The sequence below is a fragment of the Gymnoscopelus microlampas genome (assembly GCF_963454915.1).
Source record: "Gymnoscopelus microlampas genome assembly, chromosome: 12".
NCBI lineage: Eukaryota > Metazoa > Chordata > Actinopteri > Myctophiformes > Myctophidae > Gymnoscopelus > Gymnoscopelus microlampas.
Window position 1 is genome coordinate 33,223,806 of NC_139949.1, and position 24,138 is coordinate 33,247,943.

The 24,138-nt window shown below is 41.7% G+C and overlaps 1 protein-coding gene across 1 annotated transcript in view; it reads right to left on the reverse strand.

The window, feature by feature from the left end:
• pcdh1a (protocadherin 1a) overlaps positions 1-24,138 on the reverse strand; it is a gene marked incomplete at its 3' end in the record, with an annotated part of 78,661 nt that overhangs the window by 11,341 nt on the left and 43,182 nt on the right. Inside the window, exon 3 of the mRNA XM_084074572.1 lies at positions 10,711-10,930. Coding sequence (XP_083930698.1) covers positions 10,711-10,930 — 220 coding nt within the window. The remainder of the gene's footprint in view (positions 1-10,710; positions 10,931-24,138) is intronic.

Here is a 24,138-nt window from a genome sequence, read left to right on the forward strand (position 1 = left end):
CTAACTCTTTGACCTCCAAGGCCTATGTATGCTAACTGTGCCCAGAAAATAAAGTTCATACAGGCAGAGCACAACTTTTTCCACCCAGTAGAGCAGTAAATGTCTTCTGTAAGGTCTTCATCATCTTGCCTATATAGCATTTAGATAATCACCCTGAAGCGACGAAAGCTTTATTTGACCAGAGTGAAAAAAATGAAAGGAAAAGGAAAGTTTCTGCATGTCTGACAATCGACTGGTAAAGTAGCATTGTTCCCGGTTCCCACAATGCCCTGAACCATACGGATATGTTGCTTTGAGTCAGGCAATTCAAGTTTCTAACAGAGGAAATGTAAAACTTGTTCTTTGTGCAGCAGAGTGACATCAGAAAGGCTCTGCCCGTCTCCTCCCGTATCTCTACTTATCTGCCAGTCTTTAACTTTTCCGACAAGACATTTATTAAGCATGGAAGGAAAGAAGTCACTGCTTTTTTTTCCATTTCTTTTTTTTTTTTTTTTTTTACAAGGTGGCAAGAACTCAACAGAAGATGTTAGAAATAAGAATATGATTAACCATGTCTGTGTCTGGTCTATTTTCTTTAATGAACCACAGAAACCCACCAACACATGGCCCTGTACTGTCACCTTAGAATAGTTATTTTAAGGTTAGCAAAGCAGCTCTCTATGATCCTTTTTTATTAAATATTCCTTGTTTCTGACTTTTTTCTGAAATATTGTTTCGCCAAGAAATCATACCATCACAGCAGTTATTATTATTATTATTATTATTATTTTAATACGAGGTAGCTAGTGCAAATGTACGCATGTGTTTGTATATGCATACAGTATGTGAGGTAGGGTAGAAATGGTTTCCGGTAGGCGCCAAGTTGGGTAGCACAGGGGTCAAGTACAGTACCTGTCCACCACTGTGGAGTCTAGGGGTTCAAATCCACCGCGGTACATCTGGCTTGGCCGAGCGTTTATACAAACACCTATACTATGTTTGGTGTAGGGAAGCCAGGCGGGGAGTGTGATATTTGTAGCTGCGTTAGCAACTCCTAAAGACTGGGGCAGCAACTGTCAGCAAGGGGATGTTGAAGGGAAGGTGGAGGTGGAGGTGGAGGTGGAGGTGGAGGTGCTACTGTACATGTAATGAATAAACTGGGAGAAAAAGGGCTAAAATTAAGAAGGAAATTGTTTTCCAGGATTTATTATTTTCATTTCAATCTCATATACTTTACGTGCATGCGTGCGTGCGTGCGTGTATGTGTATATAGAATTATCCTGCTAATACAAAGCTGAAAATGATGTGTCTGGAAAAAAGTTACAAGACAATTGTGAAGGGAAATAGTGGAGGAAATTTTCTGTTTCACTGCACTGCTGCTATTCTCTTCATTGAGTTGCTAGGGTCCTTGAACCATGTGAATTCCAAGATATCCTCAACTGACTGTGCAAAAGCCTTAAAGCCAGAGCAACTCAATTCCTCCGTGACTCACTGGAAATAAGGAAGTACATGTCGGAGACCCACACAATTCCAGTCCCTCAAGTGCTATCCATCATCGAAGGGCAGCTGCACTAGTTAGAAAGACGTTCAGAGGCTCTCCGTCCCCATCACACTATGATGGAGAGGTGACCCCCTGGGCCTTTCACTGATGGCAACTTGAACAGTCAGACCAACTGAGGTTGAAGTGGATCTGGCCCACAGCCAGCAGCCCCTCCCAAAAGCACAGAGCTCGCTACCTGCTCTGCGAACCCCATCTGAGGTGATATTGGGTAAGGCCCGATGAGGCCACCTTAGAACCACTACCTTTTTCTATTTCTGATGCCATAATTATCCTGCTACTGTGGTTCCCACCCAGGATTCCATGGAGCTGCCGCTGAAGACCCAGCTGTAAAGAGCCTCTTCTGTAGCCAAGAGCAAGCCCAGGCTAATGAAGGAATTATTCTTCATGTCTTTCTTATTTCTCTATAACCTCATCCACTTAGGTTATGCTTGCACATGTCCTGCCAGATTCACATTTGCAGCATCCACTTGCCATTTCTCAGCCCTACTGGTATGGCAAAGCAGGGCAGTGCGCTAGTTTGAAATAGGTTCAGTGGCTCTGTGTTCCCACTGTGATGGAGAGATGACCTCCTATCCAAGATTTCTTTTTTCTATTTGCATATAATCATCTACATGTATTAGAATAATAATACATACAGTGCATCCATATTACTTAAGGATTCTGGCTCAGTGATGCTAGATATTTTGCAGGCTTAATGACTGTTTAACATCTGACATTTTCAGTGATAGCGTGGTATTAAAAGCACTATTATTGGAATGCAATGTTCTTACATGTACTGTATCTTCTGTACTCTTATCTACTTCTACAAATAATACAGAATGCTTTGTTGTGTTTTATAGTTAAAATGCATAATGTATATAGTTTAAGAATTATCATGAAGTTGATACATTCAGTTATGTAGTGAACTGAATGATGTATGGGGAATGTATCAAGGCAATGGGATAAAAAGTCAAAAACAAGACAACTATAATATTAATACACACTTTAAGCTAATATTCATCTGTGATCTTTTCCTCCCTACTTCCTCTTATGAAGTCTGAAACATGATGCTTTCATCATAATAAATGATGATTTGTGTTACTGTGAGAAAACAAAAAATATTCTTTCCACCTCCTCTTTCTTGTCAAAGAATAGAATTGCTGACAATCAACTACAGAGACAGTTATGTTAACAAGAAAGCACAGAATCAATATATATATATATATATATATATATATATATATATATATAAATAAAATAATAATAATAAAATAAATTATTATGACATGGATTCCAACAGCTTCAAAACACAACAAAATACATAAAAAATTTAAAAACGTAAAAAAAAGAGGAAGAGGAAGTATCATCAGTTATATCAAAACTATTCCAGCCAGTTGGGCAGACATCAGTGACTAGATGATGAAACTGAAGAGAAATCACTTTTATGTGAGAACTGAAAGTAATATGAAATCAGATGCAAGAGGTACACTTTGGACACAGGGATAATGGGGCTCACATTCCAGTTCAAACTGCATTTTACAATAGGCTGTAATCAGTGTTCTAGCCCAGTGGTTCTCAACCAGAGGTCCGGGGACCACCAGTGGTCCTTGAGGGGGTTCCAGGTGGTCCCCAGCTAAATAATGGAGAGTTGGTAACCAAATGGACCCATATTATATCTTTAACTAAATTAAAGTAATTCAAACATCTGCATTACTTAATTTGCAAGAAGTCTACATAATGAGAGAATGTGGAAGGATTGTTATTTTAATGAAAGTTTGCCTGTCATCTCTCCTATGGTACCACAACAATACAGCATGGAATTGTGGACAAAAACAAAGGTTTAAAATGTCATCAAATGCCGATTAAATAATGGACCTTGACATGAAAAGGGTTGAAAACTACTGTTCTAGCCAATTCATTATAAATGGCAAAAAGGTACAATTCTATATTAGTCAGAGTTTTGGCTCGTGGTTGTGACACGTAAAGCCAAATTCAAACTTGCGGAACACTCTAATGGCCTGTCTTGTGTCTTGTGTACAATCATTGGACGGCCAGTGGAGTCTGTGGTCAGATTTCTGGGATGAGAGTGAGGAACATAGTCACTGCTAGTAAGAGATGCAAACTCAGATCTTCACATTTATATAAGGGAAGAGGACACCGTTGGAACATTCATCATTGCAACACATCAGTGGCACAATTCTCCATCGGACTGCATTGTCTCATGACCCCCACTGACTGACTGCTCAAAGTGCAATAGTAAATCATTGTCCATGGTGTCAAAGCCTGATTCAGGTTAGGGAGTTTAATTCTGCCCCAGTTAAGCTGTTCAACGACCTACTTGCTCTGAAATGAAATTAAAGTTACACAAAAAATGGTGGGGGGGGCGGGGGTAATAAACATTAGCGCATGATTTGACAAGAACACAATGCTTGTTCAAGAGTCCTCAAGGGACCCCAACCCCCCAGCGTGTGCGCATGCACACACACACGCACGCACGCACGCACGCACGCACGCACGCACACACACACACACACACACACACACACACACACACACACACACACACACACACACACACACACACACACACACACACACACACACACACACACACACACACACACACACACACACACACACACACACACACACCAAGGAAAAAGAAAAAAGCCACATGGTGACCTGTACCGTCTCAAGGGGTTGCAGTCCCACTGCAGTTAGGCTAAGGCCTTTGCACTGGGCGAAGTTGGCACCTGCTGCTGAACACAATTGTACTAACAGGCAGGGACTCTGACAAGGAACAGCGACATCTGTCTGAGGAAATCCATACCCCTGCATCACCACACCACACACTGGCATCGGGAAGCAGCCCAGGCTGGCATCCACAAGACAAACAAGCCCCATTAGGCTCCGGCTCTGTCTCTCAGTCTGTCGTTCCCTCACTCTCTTCCTAAAGCTCTCTGTATCTGTTGCTATCTCATTCTGAATCTCAAGTCCTTTATAGGGTTCCATGCGGCTCATTGTTTAGGTTACACAGATGAACATGTCCAGATGCATTCTTAGTAAAGCAAAGAAAAAGGCATTAAAGCCTGATAAGCAAGCTTTGACGGAAAAATCTATTACAGCTGTTCAAAAGAGAAAATATATGAGACTACATGCATCATCTGACACATCTAAAGGGAGGGAAATCAGACAGCATCACTAAAGAACCTCATTATCATGCAAATGCTATTTATTCCATTTTATCTCCCCCCTCTGAATGGTCCATATGGCACAGAGTCCACACAGAGCGAGACACAGCGAGACCTCATGCTGGGCATCCAGCCACATAGAAAGACCTCCATCTGTGGTAAACTGTGTTTATGTGTACACACCCTGATACCTGTCTCGAGCCCACTGGGGTCCCATCGGTGGTAACCCCTCATCACAGCGACAACGCCTGGCTGCTGATCCCACTAAGAGTCATTAGTGGCACAAAGTCAGAGGCCATGACTGGAGTGACAAACCGCTGTTCCGGGGAGAAAAGTGTCGTCCCGTTGAGGATCCACAATGACTCAGTCAGGATTCTGGACAACTGTATGGTCAAAGCAACTGAGGTCAAGAGTTAATCTGTGTCAAGGTACACTGTAAAATCCTGAGTGTTCATGTAACTCGGAGAGTTACCAATTGATACATTAGCACAGAGGATTTTACTGTGTATGTGCTGAAATGATTAACCGCCATGATTATGGCCTCATCTGCTCGTGCCAATGACAATAAGTATTAGAAAACAAAAGCATATGATTACTTCTGCTTGTCAGCAAACATGACAAGTGCAAGCAAATTAAGACAACAGATAAAATAGAGAAAAAAATAATTAGGGAAAATAAAAGTCGGCCAGTGCTATTTAAAGAGTGAGATGGACAGTTCTTAAGCTCTGATCATGTATATTGTTAAATAAAATGTGTTTGATCTGACTAACAAAGCATGTACATCACTTACAGTAACAATAGTAAATACTTACAGTATACTGTATCTTTGACACATTTTAATACAATGTTCATCATTTTACATACCTACAAAATCACACAGGCTGAAACATTGGTGATGCACAGTCACTATCTAATTTATTTGTATTAATTAAATCTTCTAACACATACTCCTCTAAAGAAGTTGATATTGTGTTCTGAGAAGACCTTTTAATGGGCCAGATTATCCTACAGTATTTGCCTCTAGTCAAGTTAATACCTTTACTGGGGAGCTCTAGTGTGATGAAAAAAACATAACTATTATTTCAAAGCGAAATATGACTTTAATTTGACAACAACCAGACATACAAGATAAGTATCATACATTCCAGGATCAATCTCAAAAGAATTATGGAGCTCACTGATTCTGGTCAGGAGCTATTAATATAACATAAAAGTGTAATTAAAATGATTTAGTAACGTGATGCAATACCACATAATACCCTCCATTACACAGAAATGCACACGTGTATGCACATGTGCACACGCACGGACGCACACACGCAGATGTGTGCGCAATTGCGCATGCACACATACTAAGAGGTAAATATTGTGAATGAGATGAAGCAACAGCTGAGCTATGTGCATTCTATGCATGAGTACATGAAAGTGGAGAATTCACAAGGGGAAACTGGAAGGCAGAGTGCTCCAAAAGAGCCTGTAGGCAAAAATGAGTAAGGAGGAGGGGGGGGGGGGGCAGTTGCACAGACCCTCAAAAAGAAGGAACTCCAGGAATCAATAGCAGCATGTAAGTCAACTACCACAAATCTTATGTTTGCTGCAGTCTAAACCGCGTCTCTCTCTAAATACAAGAGCCTAGCACCACGAGATAATATGTTCAGGTCTGTTGCATTGAACTCAATATGCAGTCAAAGACCACACAATCATTCACCTTGCCAGACAGTCCTAAAACACTGCACATACAAGGCCCTGGCTGTTAGCTCAAAAAAAAAGAAAGAAGGAATAGATAAAGCGAAGATAGTGCTATTTCACAAGCCAATGCTCATTAGGAAATGCTCACTTAAAAAGTAATTTACAACTTATTAACAATACATATAAATTCTAATTTCACTAACAAGTGCAAAGAGTCTCATCCTAAGTACTAGAAAAAGGCATAGTTGCAATTTGCCTCTCCAGTACTAATAATATTTAACATTAGTACATTGGATTCTTCTCGAAGAGAGCAATTGTGTAGATGTGAATACAATTACACACTCATTTCCATGGAAAGGCTGAATTTAATTACCTTATTTTTTTCAGTTCCATTTAAGATAAATATTATGCATTCTAAAATGCTCTACTTGTCCTTGGGAAATCACAGCCTGGGATCAGATCAACCCAAATACTGTTTAGTACAACTCTGACTGGAGGATGCAAAATAATTTACATACAACACAGCAAAATCTTGATAGCTCCCAATGCAGCTACGCCCAAATATGGAGTGTGTTGTCTAACCTCAATGTGTCGTCATGGCATCAGCCGCAAACAAATCAGTCAGCTCCATAGACGGGCACAAAAGGGGGCATGCCCATATATGGGCATATAGGCTACTGATGACATTAGTGATCTCCCAATATGGGCATAAAAGGGACAAGGACTTACAGATACAGAGATCCGGTTGTGCAGAGCCACAGATCCGACCGCTATGCCCATATAGGGTCATGTGCCTATATAGGACCAACCAACGGCAAGGACTCGAGGGAGCGTGGTGTCAAACGTGAACTCTAGATGTGAGCACTGAATAGCGGCCAGAACCTCTAGCTGTATAAACATACTCAGCCATACATATTGGTTAAAATAACATTTATTCATTAAAATACGTTCCGGATTGCAGCTTTCATTCAACTGTGTGAATTAAACATGGTGTAAAAATGGGAGTGTAAAATGGACCCTAGCGACCGTCCATACTGTACACACTACTGCAGTGATATTCAACTGGCGGCCCATGGGCCAAATTCAGCCTGCGGGGAGTTTTCTTGTGACCCTGGAACACATTCCATACTATCAAAAAAGTATAATAATCTTGTTGTACAGGGTGACTATTTTGAATGTAACCGTTAACCAAAACATGTTAATGGTTAATAATTAAGGGGCCACTGTGTGCTCTAGTACAACATGATGTCCATTGTTATGAGCTATAGGTCCTATAGGACGATAATGGACATTTTATGTCCATTTTGTTGACATACTGCTTCTTTTCAATCAGCCCCGGACGCTTGAGTGATTGAATGAAACATACGACAGTGTAAAAGCTAATGCATGTACATGGAGAATTCTTTCTTTGATGTGATGGTCAAAATCCACCCACAACTCAGAAATAGTTACACATTGATGGAGATGGCGTGTTAAAGGACCACTTCGCCGATTTTCAGCTTATCTTCATATTGGTCCTCAATATGCTCATTATAAGATTGGACCATTAGAAGGAGGGCTGTGGACAGAGAGAGAGAGAGAGAGAGAGAGAGAGAGCGAGAGAGAGCGAGCGAGAGCGAGAGAGAGCGAGCGAGAGCGAGAGCGCGCGCGCGTGAGAGCGAGAGAGCGCGAGAGAGAGCGAGAGAGAGAGAGAGAGAGAGAGAGAGAGAGAGAGAGAGAGAGAGAGAGAGAGAGAGAGAGAGAGAGAGAGAGAGAGAGAGAGAGAGAGAGAGAGAGCAAGCTCTCATGATGTGCTTCATGAACCATTAGTTGAGTGTTAGAGCATCATGACATTCAGCCTGGGACGCTATTGGGTGATTGGAGTCCACTCGAAACTCAAAAATGGGTAGTTATACAAATTGAGGGAGATGGCATGTAATGGACGAACTGCACTCAAAACTCATGTTGTGCTCTTCCCAGCTGATGTGCCACTGAAAAAAAAAACACTTTGACCGAAGTGATTTTCTTAAGGGTGAATTTACCTTTTACTAAAGTAAAATTATATTTAAAGTTAGATATCTGTTCTCTTACTCAAGTATGACTTTCAAGTACTTTTTAACCAGGGTTTATTTATCTATGTATAATTTGCAAGGCAGAATTGGATAGCAGTCATGGAGCAGTTACAGCTTTGTTACATGGCGGCTGGACGACTACCTCCAGAGGGAAGTACCTTTGCACCACAAAATAAATAAAATAATAACATGATAAATTAACCGTTTAGCCAACCAGTTACACATCATTTTCTTGACGGTTTCATGTTATACCATGAACTTTTTTGTTTGTTTGTCTTGTTGCCCCCGACTTCAAGTAATTTTACAATTGTGGCCCCCTGCCTAATCTAGTTGAATACCCCTGCACTACTGGCATGTTCCAAAACAGGGGACATCACGGCTAATGTGGGACATGAACCACATACAGGACATCAGATGCACTTTCAAAATTTAGATCCCCCACATCCTGTAAAAAAAACATGGTCACATCCATGTCAGCATGTCAACATGCCAGGAAGTCTGGAGTTCACATATTGCTTTTTATCCAGCTTAAATAGAGTGACACACCTCGGCACTTTTCACCCGTCAATCATTTCCTCCGCAACGAATAAAGCACTGTGCCCTATACAGCCTGTCACCCCGTCACTCAAAAAAATCCGTTAAAAAAAAAAGGAAAAAAGAAAAGAAAAGCTGTCACCGTCACGGCGTCGTGCAGGTGGAGTCAGGGGAGGAACTTTTCCATCTTTCATGACTTCTTTCCAATCCATCATTTTATTTGGGCTCACTGTTATCTCCCTGAAGTGAGAATCACATTTTAATTAGGTCTCTCCTTGGTTAGTGGTTCACATTCCTGTCTCCCAGCACTAGGTACTCATCCTATGGGGGCTTTGCTTCCCTGTCACGGCACTCAGTCCCCACTCCCTGTCACAATGTAACATCTCTCTCATCCTTTGTCATCTTTCCACCTTCTTTAACTGCACCTTCTCCACAATTTTCCGTTCTCCTGCCAACAAAGAGAAGCCTGCCTGTCAAATTCCTGTGTTCTTGGGATAGGAGAAGAAGTAAAAAGTATAGAAAAAAGAAAACATAATAAACAGCAACAACAATGTCACTAGAAAAGCCATATATTACACATTGCAAGTTCGTGAAAGTGCATGAGATAGCATAAACAGGAGCACAACCCATTACTTGTAGCACATCACTCATTTTCTCCTTCTGTATTTCTATTTTGAGGTGGAGAAGACGTTTTAGTCACTATATACCATCCAGGTTTTGTCTCTCTCCTTCTTTCTGGTGTTAACAGCTCCTTACAGCTTCCAGGCCAATGACACTGCCAACTGCCTGAATTCATAGGAGCCCACAGGCTACTCAGACAAAAGAAGCAGAACAGTGCTGAAATGAGATGTAAAATTCTAACAAATTGAGAATGGTAATCATGGTAATCACGCTAGAAAGAAGGGAGCTGTGTAACAATGTAGAGCAATAAAGTATCACAGTATGAAAGAATCCGGGTGGATGCAATGCGTATATTGCTGAGAGGAATTGCACCACGTGACTCTCTTATCATAGTGCGTTTAAAGACTAGTTACGTACAGCAGCTAAAGGTCACATAATTGTTCAGTCATGGTGCATGGGTGATAATAATGGAGGTTACAGCTCTTACCATGTGTAAAATCTTTATTTCTTTTTTTTTCCTACCATGGACCCACCGCATGTGGATTGATCACAGCAGTCAGGAATGTGGCTGCTACTGCACACCTATGCTGCAGTTTAACTCGACTCCAGAGGGGTGGTGGTGGGGATGTTTATAGGAAACACTGTGTTGTGTGCACAGATGTCAGGGTCTAGATTTATTTAGAGGGCAAATGCTCCATTAGTTGGGCTTTTTAATTAGCACACTCGTGAGAGAGGGTCATTAAGTGTGTCTGACGGAGGACCTGCTGATGAAGAGGATGGAGACACTGCTAACCCTATAGCTCTGACACACACACACACACACACACACACACACACACACACACACACACACACACACACACACACACACTTAAATACCGATAACATGTCTAGAAACCATCTGCAGACGCAGCATGTCACGGACGCCACAACATTTCAACGTTTAAAGCGGCAAAGCAAAGGCATGGAAAAGCAGAGCACACAAATCTGAAAGAGAATGTCAAAACCTGCGCTACAAAACACAAAGCTATTGGAGGCATTTACATCTGCATGCATATTCATGGAGAACACAGAGAGAAAATAAGAAGAAGGATGGCCATGGTACCATTTTCAGGGTGCTCAGTCTCTCCGATGCTGCCATCTGGAGTGGTCCTCTCATAGTGATCCTCAGGCAGGGTCAGGGGTCCCATGCGGGGACCAGACGATGACTTACTGCTGGGCGTCTCAGACTCCTCCAAGCCGCTGTCATAGTAATTGTGTTGAGAGGCATCCTGCAGGTCCTGCACTGGGTTGGTTGTGGAGAAGGTTACGCGCCGATGGGGATGCTGGAAAGGAAAAAAAAGACATCCGTGTCATCTCTTCTGTTTACAAACTTGCATTTCACTGAATACTTGCTATTGCTGTTTTTATGCCGTGGGGTGGTCATGTTTCTGTACTGGGTCTGTGGCAGTCTAAAGCCCTTTTACAAGCTTGCATGAAAATCTGCAATTTTCGGCGTGCAACACCGTCGTAGAATGGAGCATAAATTAGGAATAATATATCAGTTTTTACCACTTGAACCCTGCACAAGGCAACCCTATTCTGGGGGGAACATTCCCCAAAAATTGCCGATCTACACTTGGGAGCTTGTAGATCGCCTAGTTTCAGAGAACACATTTAGAGATAATAGATTCACAAAAATAACACTGTTGTCATTCACGGATTTGAACTAAGTATACAGTATAAAATGGTTTAAGTGGTTAATTGTTGAAGTATTGAATGTACTTTCATGGATAATGTTGTATTTCTATGTAAAGTTGTGTTGTTATTTTAATACTCATATGGTCCTTTGCCTCAGTTGAGCCCACTTTGAAACTGTGTCACGTGCTGGCTATACAGATATTTCTTCTTCCAATATATTTTCTATTTGTAGTTTGTTCTATTTCATTGTTTACCGCTTCCATGGCTTTTGATATGGAACCAGAAATGATTTACACAATTTAACTACATTGTAAAAACCTTCATACAAGTAAATTAAATGAAATATTCATTTAACTGAGAATAATGGTTGTGGCAGCAATACTCAAATGTCTTAGCAAGCAACAGAGTGCTCCACCACAACTGATTTCATTGCGATATACTGTACTGATAAGAAAGCTCTATATATAGCAGCCTGGAAAGAGGAGCCCATAATAAATCATTCAAGATCACACTCTATATGAAACTGAATGGATAGTAAACAAAGTTAGAAGAAGATGGGACTCTTCCTTGCTCAGATCAGGTTACTAATGGCTACTTACCACCAATGACCAACCGAAAGATGACTCCGTACGGTGCACACACAATCACACTCTCTCCCACCCCCACCTCTCGTAAAAGTCAAGAAAGCACTGATACAGCAGAACGCGCCTGATTCTGCTGCAGGAGTCAGCCCAGATCAATAATATGGCCCCTGCACTCCCCCCCCGCCCCCATCATCCACTCTTCTGGCAAACAGATCCATTCTGGCAATGATTGGAACGGTCGTCACTTCAGTACGTCTACACTGGCTATAGAGAGATGCTTTTAGCGTGTACATAGGTGCTATCAAAACGGTGTCATTAATCTGATTCATTGGGCTTCCAACGTTTTCATGATGCCTCCTCATCTCTTCTCATAACAGTTCATATTCTTTTACAGCACAGGTCTGAATTTCTACCTGCCATACTATCAATAAATATTATGAATCTGCATGTCTTTTTTTTTTTTACCTAGAAAACGCAATTTGCCACAGTTATATGAACATAATGTGTTAAAAACATTAGTAGTGGAAAATTCATTTTTTTCACCCTCCCTATTTTGGGCATGTAATGACAGGCAAAACATTCCCCCCAATATAAACAATTTCTAAAGTTTTCTAAATGTTCACTATTTTCCAAAATAGCCGATGTACTTGGTAGATTGGCTATTTTTGCTTTTCATTGTACGACAAAGTATAAGGCTTCAGTGGTTAGGTTGTGCACGTACATGTACTGTACAGTACAGCAGACCTGGATAACAGTCTGCATGTAATAGGATGGATTTATTTGGACAATGGTTAACAGACACATGGCTATTGTGACTTTTCAATTAGACGTGATATCGCTTCACATGGCTGGAGCAGAGTAATGATATTCACAAGGCGAGTTCTCAGAATATGATTAGAGGTCTCAGAGGCTCCGAGACTATTTAAATGGAGGGAGGCCATTTAGTTGTTTAAATATGGATCCTTGCTTAAACTGCTCCTCCAGGCATCGCTCCAGAGAGTCAGCATGTTCTCTGGGTATGAGAACCAGCTAAGGCTGCTGAGATGGGAAACAGATTCTCCTTTTAGTCGGAGCACAAATCCTTTGCCAGGCCTGGGGGGCTGCAGGAATGCAGCAAGACGGAGGGACGGAAAGGCAGGAGTGGGGAAAATGGTCAGGCAGACAGGGACAAAGCCTTGGACTGGAGGGGGAGCAGTAGGATTAGACTCTAGGAGACTGGACCGTTTGTTTGGCCAATGGCCATTGAGGTACAGTATAGGGATTGAGGAGTCTGGAGGGCTGAGGATGGAGAGCGGAGGAGAGAGTGTGCACTGTGCAGTGATCACAGATCAGAATTCTTAAATCCACCCCGAAAATGACTACTTCTAGTGTTGAAGACAACCGCTTACTAAAAAGTGTAAATGCCGATTTTGTCTGCTAGACAAAATTGTTTCATGATTTGTGAAAATATCAAAAACCAAAGCAGAAAATATAGCAATGTCCATATACCTGTGCTGCTGAAAGTATAAAGAAAACCTACAGTATGTTGTGTACTACATATTGCAATGTAAAAACAATACTAAGAGTCTAAAAGTGTACATACATACACACACACGCACGCACGCACGCACATACTCACGCACGCACGCACGCAAATTACATATGGGGTGGGGGTTATATATTGGATCATTACGTCATCACTGAAGGAGGCTCTAGTCTAGAGGAAAGGCCATGGGCAATGGCAATCTGCCCATTAAATGATGACATACTGTATCTTGTGTAAAAGTGGACATTTTGAACTAAAAGTGGCACTAGAGGAAAGGCCATTGGGTCATCAAAATCAGCAGGGCTCATCCTCTGCAGAGCATGAAGGTGCACAGCAAATTCCAGGGACATTTTTAGCGGCGCTAGCCGCTCTATACCTTCCTGCTCTATACCTGGATCCTGCTCTATACCTGACTCTATATCCTGCTCTATACCTAACGCTCTGATTGGTCAGACCCGTCAACGCTCTGATTGGTCAGACCCGTCAACGCTCTGATTGGTCAGACCCGTCAACGCTCTGATTGGTCAGACCCGTCAACGCTCTGATTGGTCAGACCCGTCAACGCTCTGATTGGTCAGACCCGTCGACGCTCTGATTGGTCAGGTGCGTCAACAAAGTGATTGGTCAAGCTTCACGTGACACATGGCTATAAACACATTATAAACACATATCGATGACAAAATGTATCAAAGGCGCCGCTACCTTCACACAGGGTGTGATTTTTTGCTTGGGAGAAAAGTGTTTTTACGCAAAATCAGACTGGCCCTCCAAGAAGTGGGGCTAAAAAGGCTATATCAAATCAACAATTAGTTTAATGTTGTACATTATATGGTACGAAATGGAAGTGTGTCTTATGTGCTTGTGCCACATTACGGAGCTCTGGTATGCAATAAAAGTTAAGTGCATGCATAGATTTATTCATATGCAAAAATATCCTGAGGAATCAACCTGATCTCTTGATCTTGTGAAGATAAAATCTAAGTACATTTTCATAAATGAGGCCCATATTCCCAAAAGCTGTAATATGGGTGAATCAGCTCTCTTTCAGCTGTATCCCCACAGTGCTCATTCAGCAAGCTAGGGTAGCACATGGCATGCTCTTTTGTTCTCCAGGTAAGTGCTTTTCCATATATAAAGTTTAATGACCAACAAAAAATGAGAGTTGCCACTGCCTCTGCCTAATTCCCTTATCTAAGCTATTCAGTACCAGTCTATACTCCCATATACATGTCCAGACTATACCTCACCACCCTGAACTTGACATTGCGTTTCTCTACTGCCTTGAACATAATCCATTTGAAATGGAACAAAAAAACTGTACACCTTTTTTGAAAAATAGACTGGGCTTTTATCTCCATTCTGCAACCTGATAGTTATAGCCTTAAATCTTGGGTCTGTCCCTGAACCTGTCACCCATGAATGAGCATTATCTTTTATTTTACCATCAGCTGCTTGTTATGAATTTCATTTCCATAAATGCTTTGCACAGACACTCACCTTTTGCATACTTGATACTGTACAACTACCCTCTCACCACTCATAATAGTACTTAACCAAAGGGGGAAGAGAGAAATTAATCTTCATATATGAGACTGAGATACATGTATTACCTGACCTGGAGCGAAAGCTTAAAGGAAATTTGATTAATTTGTTCACCTATGCGAAACCTTCTGCAATGACATTCAATTTTGAAAGATTTCAATTATTCAATTTTGCATGTCCTCAAGTTTGGGGGTTTTCGTTAACCGTCAGAAAAGATAGTGGAAGAAGATGATGGAGCACATTTTCAAATAATTGTAGCACTTTACAACAATATAGAAGACACATGAATGCAGGCGGAAGCAGGCTATTATAAGCAACTGCAATAATAAGCACAAGAGTTGAACCTCACCTTGTCTGAGCACAGTGCAGCCACCGATTTAACAGGAATATAGTAGAGGAAATTATGTTTTTCTTCCCCATAACCAAGCTTTTCTTGTGGACTGGTAATCAGAAGGGAGGGGTCTACTGTACACTCACAGAACAAGGGTTCACTGGTGTCAGACATGATAATGATTATGTTGTTTTCACCCCATAGCCCAAATCCTAAATGTCATCTTGTCAAAAGCTGTCAGTCATCCAGCATTTCTATTTTTTTCCTTGTTCCTTTGTTGTCACAGTTGCACTTCAATCCTAACAGATTGTATAAAATGTAGATGCTCTCAGTCAAAAAGATGCATATTACAGGATTACTGTAGCAGCCCATCTTGAATGAACATTTTAATTAAGTCTGTTTTGGCCCTAAGAGCAGATGCAATCTGCATTCATGCTGAGGACAACACTCACTGTATTTGCACTCATATGCAAGCTTGTACTGCCTCTGCTGCTATTGGTGTATGGAGGTGCATCCGTTCCTCTATTGACATCTCTTTTGACTACTAGAGTAGATGACAGTATGTTGGCTGACATCGATCAGATTATGTTCCAATATGTTTGGCATTTAACTGGTGCATACGCAGCTAACAATGTCGATTTCTGAAATAATTGTAATTTACCTACACAAACCAAGCTAATCAAACAAATCGAATCATGTGGATCTCGGGATCCACATGGGAACGGAGGGGTTCATCTATGACATCAGTCGTCTTTGGTCCAGCGGTTTATGAGATTAGGACACACGCACACGCACACGCACGCACGCATGCACACACACACACACACACACACGGCTAGCCTCCTGCACAGCCATGTCACACTATAAAATGATGGGAAGTCAAGTGATTATTTCTGCAGCCGTAGCTGGGTTTCACTTTAAAACAGGGGTCTTCAACGTTTTTCAGGCCAAGGACCCCTTAGCTGAGAGAGAGAGATGAAGCAGGGACCCCCCTACATATTGTATACAATTGTGTTGCAGATTCAACTTTTCATAGATAGTTGGATTCATGCTAATGTGTATTTTCAGGTAGTTGACATTTTAAACCCTCAATATTTAGTCCACTTGACCGTTGCCTCTGTACTTGGTGTGCTCTTTTTCCCTCTACAGCAACTCTCTGAAAATAGCCGACCTACAAGATCTACAACGCCTCGGGCCGCGAGGCGTTGTGAGCTTCTAGATCTGCTATTTTCGGTCATTGTTCCCCATCACACAAAGATTTGGCGGACCCCCTGTAGTAACTCTGAAGAGCCCCTAGGGGTCCCGGACACCCTGTAGAAGACCCCTGATTTAGAGCAAAGCTAAATGACAATTAGAAAACAACAACAAGAATGTCCTATACTGTATATAGCCAGACAGAGGTGAAACGCATATTATTTCAGTGTCTAGACTGTCGAATGTCTCTTGCCATAGCTGATTTGCACCACTGATCCCTGATGAGAAGGCAGACACCGCTGCCGTGATGTTTTCCCATCACACACTGTAACAGCCCATCCCAAAATGCCCTGGAGCCATTCAGCACCACCTTGCTGTCAGGAGCCCTGTCGTCTTACTAAAGTCTCAGTGATTGCCAGCATGCGAGGCTACCAGTACTTGTGCAGGTAGTTGAGAGATTTGCCGTCAGCAGCTACACTTTCTCAGAGAACAGGCATTTAACCCATTCAAAACGGGAACGCATCCGTGTAATCACTTTATCCATATTTTATACTTTTGCCTGTTCAAAAATAGCACATATACAAGCTCATAGCACGGCACCGAGTGCCGCGCTATGAACTTGTAGATCTGCTATTTTTGAGAATTCTCAAACATTTGTGCAAATCTTTGACTACATATATTTTTTTAAACTCAAATCTTTGCTTCTGAGGGGTCCCTGGAACTAAATATATTGAGATGGGGGTCCGCGGCCAAATACCTATCACTTTGGGGGTCCTTGACCTGAAAAGGTTTTGAACACACCACTGTACCAACGTAAGTTTTTTTCAGAATAGGATTTAGAAGATTAAAAAAAAAAGATCTGCCTCAGGTCTTAATGGGTTAACAAAACGGCATGTTAGGGAAGTTCACGTTTTAGTCTTTAAGTCAGTCTCTTGTGCCCTCTGGTCTTCTTGAATCCTGCAGTGCATGTGCAGTTTGACTAATCGGCATGTACTGTGCAAGGTCTGGGAACAAGTTGCCACCTTTATTTGTCACTGTTGAGTAGAAACCTTAAATCTAAGTATTTCATCTTTTTACTTTTTTTATAAATCAATGCCCGATTTCATACTTTGCCATATGACAGTGTCATGCAAAAGTAGCGAAAGTAGCCAATTTATAAGCTCACAAAGCACTGCATCACAATGTGTTGTGAGCTTGTACAACGTCTATTTTCACTATATCTGAAAGAGTTCGAAAATATTTGAAATAATTTTCACCTATAATCACATGGCCAAAACAATGACACCAGGTTGAAAGTTGTTAAGTCTGTGGGTTTTGTAAATATTTACGCAGACTAAGAGAGAATGGCAATGTGTGCAGGATAAACAAATACATAGTACAAGACAATAATAGACAACCCACCCACATACCGTTCAATTACCTTTGGGAGCAGCAAGAGTGGTGTGTTGATAATATAATTTGTTGTAAATCCAATGAAAAGTATTAACAAGAGTTAGAGACTAAATCATAACTAAATTGGATCTATTGGAACACAGGAAATCTTTTCAATTTCCTGAAGTAAAGGCTGTGGACATAGAAGATTTCCGCCTGACAGCAACGATATGCTCTTGACATGCATAATGGAAAAACAGCCCAGTGGTATTGTGCAAGCAGCCAATAACTATACTGTATCTATATACTTGGAATACACACAGTATAATTCATACATTGCAGCGGCAGCTGATCAAGAGGTAGAGCCTGTCTTCGTGTCAAAGTGTCCTTGAGCAAGACACTGAACCGCTAACTGCTCACAATGAGCAGGTTGATGCCTTGCATGGCTGCCTCCGCTGTCAGTGTTGTGAATGGGTGAATTAAAATGCACATTGTAAAGTGCTTTGAATAAAAGGCACTATAGGAATGCAGACTATTTACCATTTACTTAATATCCACTGAGACAAGGTCATGTGGCAATGCCAATGGCTATAGCATTTGATATGCAGTTTCATATCCCAGAAGTAAATACAGATGTCCATTATGATGTAATGTAGTTGCAGTGCTAGTAGCCAACCGATCACAGAGGCATTAATGTCTAAAGCACCTCATAAATGTAATGGCTCATTATGTAAAAAATACTTTGTTACTTACAGTAAGACCCTACTCCACTGCAAAATATAGTGTGTTAGAGTATTCTTTGTAATTACACACCGACATTGTTTACTAGGGTGGCTCTTAATATCCAGAGCAGCATGCTGATTATTCAGAATTTCTCTTGGGGGAGTAATGCACAACGATGCAAGTTTCATTTCAACTTTTGGGAGGTGGGGTGTGCTAAGGCAAATAGCTAGAATAGCCGACCTGAACTCAGATAATGGCTATATTGCCAACAATTTGGAAGTGGAACAAGAAGCTTCCACTGAGGCAGCGGAGGTATTCTTGCCTTAGGAAAGGTAAACGGATAAAATGTGATGCTACAATTAACAGCTGCGGCTCCCAGGTCATTTCACAGTGGAGGCAATTACGGCAGAGCTAGGAAGAATGAAATGAAAAATCCTTGCTAAAGGCACAAAAGACACACAAAACACACACACATGAATACACACATACCATCATGTACACACACAAATACACAAAGCCATCATTCCACCAATTCAGTCCAGGCTCACAATCTATTTAGGTTACAAGCATGTGGTCTCAGATCTTTAAGCCTGATTTATACTCTGTTGTGTGTTGGTGTTGCATGGTGAAAATAGCAGATGTACAAGCTCACAACACGTCGCGTCATGATGCGTTGTGAGCATGTAGATCTGCTATTTCCGATGCTCGAATGGCACATGCCATACCTTTATGGTCTATGTTAGACTATATGCTAGACTACAGCATGGTACCACTGTAAAGTAGCAAGAGCTTGCAATTCTTTTTATTGTTCATGAATGTCCGTGGGAAATTCTTCAATTATACATTTCATGAGCAATAAAATAAGCAGCTTGAAAAACTTTTCATGACTGAAATCTAGCAAAACGAATGGCTTCTTAGCTAGAGTAACAGACCGTTTCTGATTGCATGACAAAAGCGTGACAAGGCTACAGTAGCTGTGATGGCTCAAGCTATTTTCTGTCAAAGTCCTGTCAAAATGACATTCACTCCCAACTGTTTGATTCTATTACCAAGGGAACTTCAATAAGCTGTTTTGTAAACTCCAAATTGCCAGCAAAAGCTGAAGCTTAACAGTATTTCTAAATGGTAATCTGGAATAAATTAAACTACAATATTGGTTGCTGGTGCTATACTGTTGGTATGAAACTACAAAGCACAGTCAGACAAAATGATCTTTAATATAAAATCTAAATGTCTATTTTACATTTTATCATGGTCCCTGAATAACTTAGGTAAACTTAGCTAGTCAGCACTGCTTATGCACTACATGACACCTTTATGCTCCATTTTATTCCTGAAGACGGGGAGCAGTAGGGTGTTTGTGCCAGTGACAAAACAAACCAATTAGCCCCATATTTGTCTGTTTCCAAAGATGCTTAAAAAAATGAAAAAGAAAAATGTGTAAACTAGTGTACATGTTCGCAGGCAGAAATAATCACACATAATTCACTCATCTCCGTCACCCTTGTCTGGCCTCAAGGCAATGCCTATGACGCACAATAAAAACTAGCCCTTTGTGAGTGGAACACAAAGGCACAAAAGGAATTACATGCCCCAGGGAGAAGAAAGACAGAGCAGGAGATGAGTGGGGGTCAGTAGAAAGACGTTAAAATTCATTTAGGTTACAGTGGAGTGCTTTAAATTGGTTGCGAAGCCAAACAAATACAGTGCATTTTATTGGAATACTTTCAACTTTTTATGCTGCAGGAAACCCATGTGGCACCATTTATCATTCCACGTTGAGGTATACAGTACACTGCAGCTGTAAGTCAGACTTTTCCCATTGAATCACAGTTATGTGCCTTTCCAATGTTATGAAATGGGTTTTCTGCCCATGTTATAGGAAGCGGCTGATGTCTCCGTGCCCCTGTGATATGAAAAATTCAATTTAAAAGGATGAGAGAAAGAATGGTGCACGGCCTATTTTCATTCCCCCCACACTGAGAGATATGAGAATGATGTTCTATTGTGTGGAGGAAATGATGCCAATCGTGCTGCAGAGAAATTCCTTCATAATTCAATTCAATTTCGTCTAAATCCCAGTGGCAAGCCCCTCTGCCAACTAGAGGCAGAGTGACAGAGACAGAAAGGGAGGAAGAGAGAGCAACATGGAAGAATGCAGAGCAAAGATTGAGCCTGAAACAATGAAGACACAGAAAGGCATGGGGAGAGAGATTTGTGGAAAGGTGAAAAGAAATAACGGCAGAATTACAGTGAGTAGGAGAGGGAAATTAATGCAAAATGGTCTTAGTTTTTCTTGCAATTATTATTTTTGATTAGTGAGACAATTTAGGTTTAGCTAATTATTTTAGCGACCCTCAGCAACTCCTGCACAAAGACAGTAGCTCAGAAAATCTAGGAACTAAAGAATAGAATATGCAAACAATATACAAAAGAAAACCAAAACTGTTATCTCAGAAAAGAAAGAGGAAGCTACGCTCTGCTGCACTGTCATAATGGATACAAAGCTTACTGTACTTGGTGTTATGCTAGTTTTGTTAAAGCTGTGGGACTTGGTTCAAAACTGCATAGAAACGCTTCAATTGACACCTTGTCTGACTTCTCCAAATGTAAGACCTGGCTCTCTCTGTTAGTTTCAGCATTTCTGAATATGTTCTGGCTGTGGCTGGCACACTGGGTGTGTATGGGTGGGTGTGAATCAATGAACTGCTGCCTCTGAAGGCATAGGAAAAATGAGCTGCACCAACAAATATGACAATGAAGGAGTGCACCTCTCAGATATGCAGCTAGCATAAAATCATTGAGGGCAAAGCGGAAGCAAAGGAACTGCACATGGAACTGTTTTTATTTTTCATTCCACTATTATGTCCGTTATTCTCGTCCCATCTACTGCTCTTCTCTCCCTTCCTCTCTCTCTCTCTCTCTCTCTCTCTCTCTCTCTCTCTCCCTCTCTCCCTCTAATGTGTGCACGCGCACACACACGCACAGTTGTTTTTGTAGGTGCAATTGCTTGAAGGCAAGCAGCGTGGAATTGGAGTCTTCAAAGAGTCTTGGATTATCAAAGAGACACAGCTACCACAAAACTAGGGAACACCATGGGGAGGGGGATGGAGGGACATTGTCGTAAGGCGGGCGGGTGGGGGGTTGTGGGTGCCGAGGAGTCAGCGCGGGTTTGAGTGGAGGATAAAGCGATCAGACAGCGGAGGGATCGAATGATGAACAGGGGTCTCTTTATTCACATGTAATTTGTGAGTGTAAATTGAGACAACATTTCATACAAACACACTGAAAACCATTTACACCGCCCCCTAATGGCATTGACCAGTGACTTCACCGAAACCTCACGTTTCTTTGTTGCCACTTATTTTCTTCAACCCCAAACATAATGGGAAATTGTACACTTGACAGTGGGTAAGCTACAGTACATTGGCCTTGAAATACCATAATGTTGTCACAGTAAAAAGCGAGTATTACTGCAGCAGGACCCACCGAGTGTGAATGTAAGTGCCACATCTAATGACAAATCTGACTGTTCACGCCAGTCCGTATGACAGGATGTGGAGGAGCTGGTGTGAATGTATCACCCTCAGACAAAAAGCTCTCTGTCAGCCCTCTGTCCAACGCTGAGCTATGGATCTCTCCCTCTCCCTCTCTCTCTCTACCTCTCCTTCTCACTCTCTCTCTCTCTCTCTCTCTCTCTGCCCCTCTCTCTCCATTAAAGCACCTCTCACCATAGAACACACCTCAAGTGGGAGGCAGGAGGAACAGGCTCTGGTCAGCTCACTGCTCACTGCTTCGGGGCATCATTCAGAATGAACCGAGCCTCGCCAGACATCCATCCATTCAACCCACTGCCTTTTATTTGACCCGCAGTTTAAACTCAAACGAACTTAAAGAATCTCTGACAAGAGTTGGAACATTAACACCTACTGAAATTCTAGGCTACTGCAGTACATAAAGAATGTTGGTCACTGACAGCTAAGAATAGCTGTTGGTCTTAGCTATTTGGAATGGATTCTTTTAAATTGTATTTTTATTATGTTATGATTATGAGGCAAATGCAGTGCATGCTGAACAAATCACACAGCTCTTTGCAGGGTGGAGGACATCATGTGAAAGCTACTAGGGCTTCATAACACTGATAGGATTTGATACTCACCAGCTGATAGCTAGCCTTCTGCCACACCTCACATTTAACTATGCTATTTGATTGGCCATAATAAAATAGTTGTAGCTTATTACAGCTGCTTCATTTTAGATTAGATGTAGTGTGGCAGGAGCTACTTTGGTGTTGCACACTGATCAATCTAAAAGTTGCGACGCGATGTGACTGTTAGCTTGCACATCGACTATTTTCAGCACGCGACACCATTGTACAAACTTACTATAAACTAGAAAAAGTGCTCCTCGGAGCACAAGTCTCCGCCAGGTCAGGTAGGTTATTATGGCCTCCTGGTGGCGCTATAATAGGCCAATGTGAAAAGGGTGCCATTTATTCCTAGGCCGTGCACAGCAATCGGACACTGCATGCATGATTTGAGAAATGTTGTTCTAAAAATGTGTTTTGCAAAATTTGACCTGCTGGTGGCGCTATAACAGGCCAATGTTAAAAGTGTGGCATTTGTTCCTCAACGTAGTGCAAATGTGCATTCAAAGTTTCACCACAATCGGACGCGGCGTTCATGATTTGCGGCATTATGTTCAAAACGGGCAAATATTACATGTCAATGTTAGCCAATCAGGATGGAATATGAAAAATCAAACAGATCCGTCTTGATCACATGACTATAAAGATCATGTGTACCGATTTACGTGAAATTTGGATCAAATCTGAAGGCTTAATATCAAAAAATGTGTTTTACATAAGTCTGCGTCCTGGTGGCGCTATAAAAGGCAAATGTGAAAAATGCAGGGAAAAGGTTTTTCCTTGGCCTCTATAGAGTGTGCATACAAAGTTTTACACTGATCGGTGCAGTTATAGGTAAAAACACGAATCGGCCTGTTACAGCGCCACCATGAGGCTGATTTGAACATTTTCAAATGGCATTTCTTCCTCGGCCTAATGGGAATGTGTGTGCAAAATGTCATGGAAATGGCATGCTGTGTTAATGATTTGAGGCATTTTGTTCGAGGCGGAGTACTCCTGCAAACTTTGAAAGTCAATTTTTGCCAATCAGGATGGAATATGAGAAATCTGAAATGAGCCGTTTCTTTTAATGACTATAGATATACTGTGTACCGATTTGTGGGATTTTTGGCCAAAATCTGTAGGAGTACTGTCCAAAAATGTGTTTTGCAAAAAGCGGCCTCCTGGTGGCGCTATAACAGGCCCATGTGAAAAATGTGGGGCAGAGGTTCTGCTCTGGCATCCAGGGAGTGTGTGTGCACAGTTTCACTGCCATCAAGCCAACGGTGCCAGAGATTAGCTGTACACAAAATGACAGAATGACGGACGGACGGACACACACACACACACACGGACTGACGGACAGGGGGTAAAACATACTCTCTCGCCATGCCTTTCGGCCTGGCGGAGACAATTAAGTGTATGCCTCCCTGACAAGACATTCTCAGAATGATTCT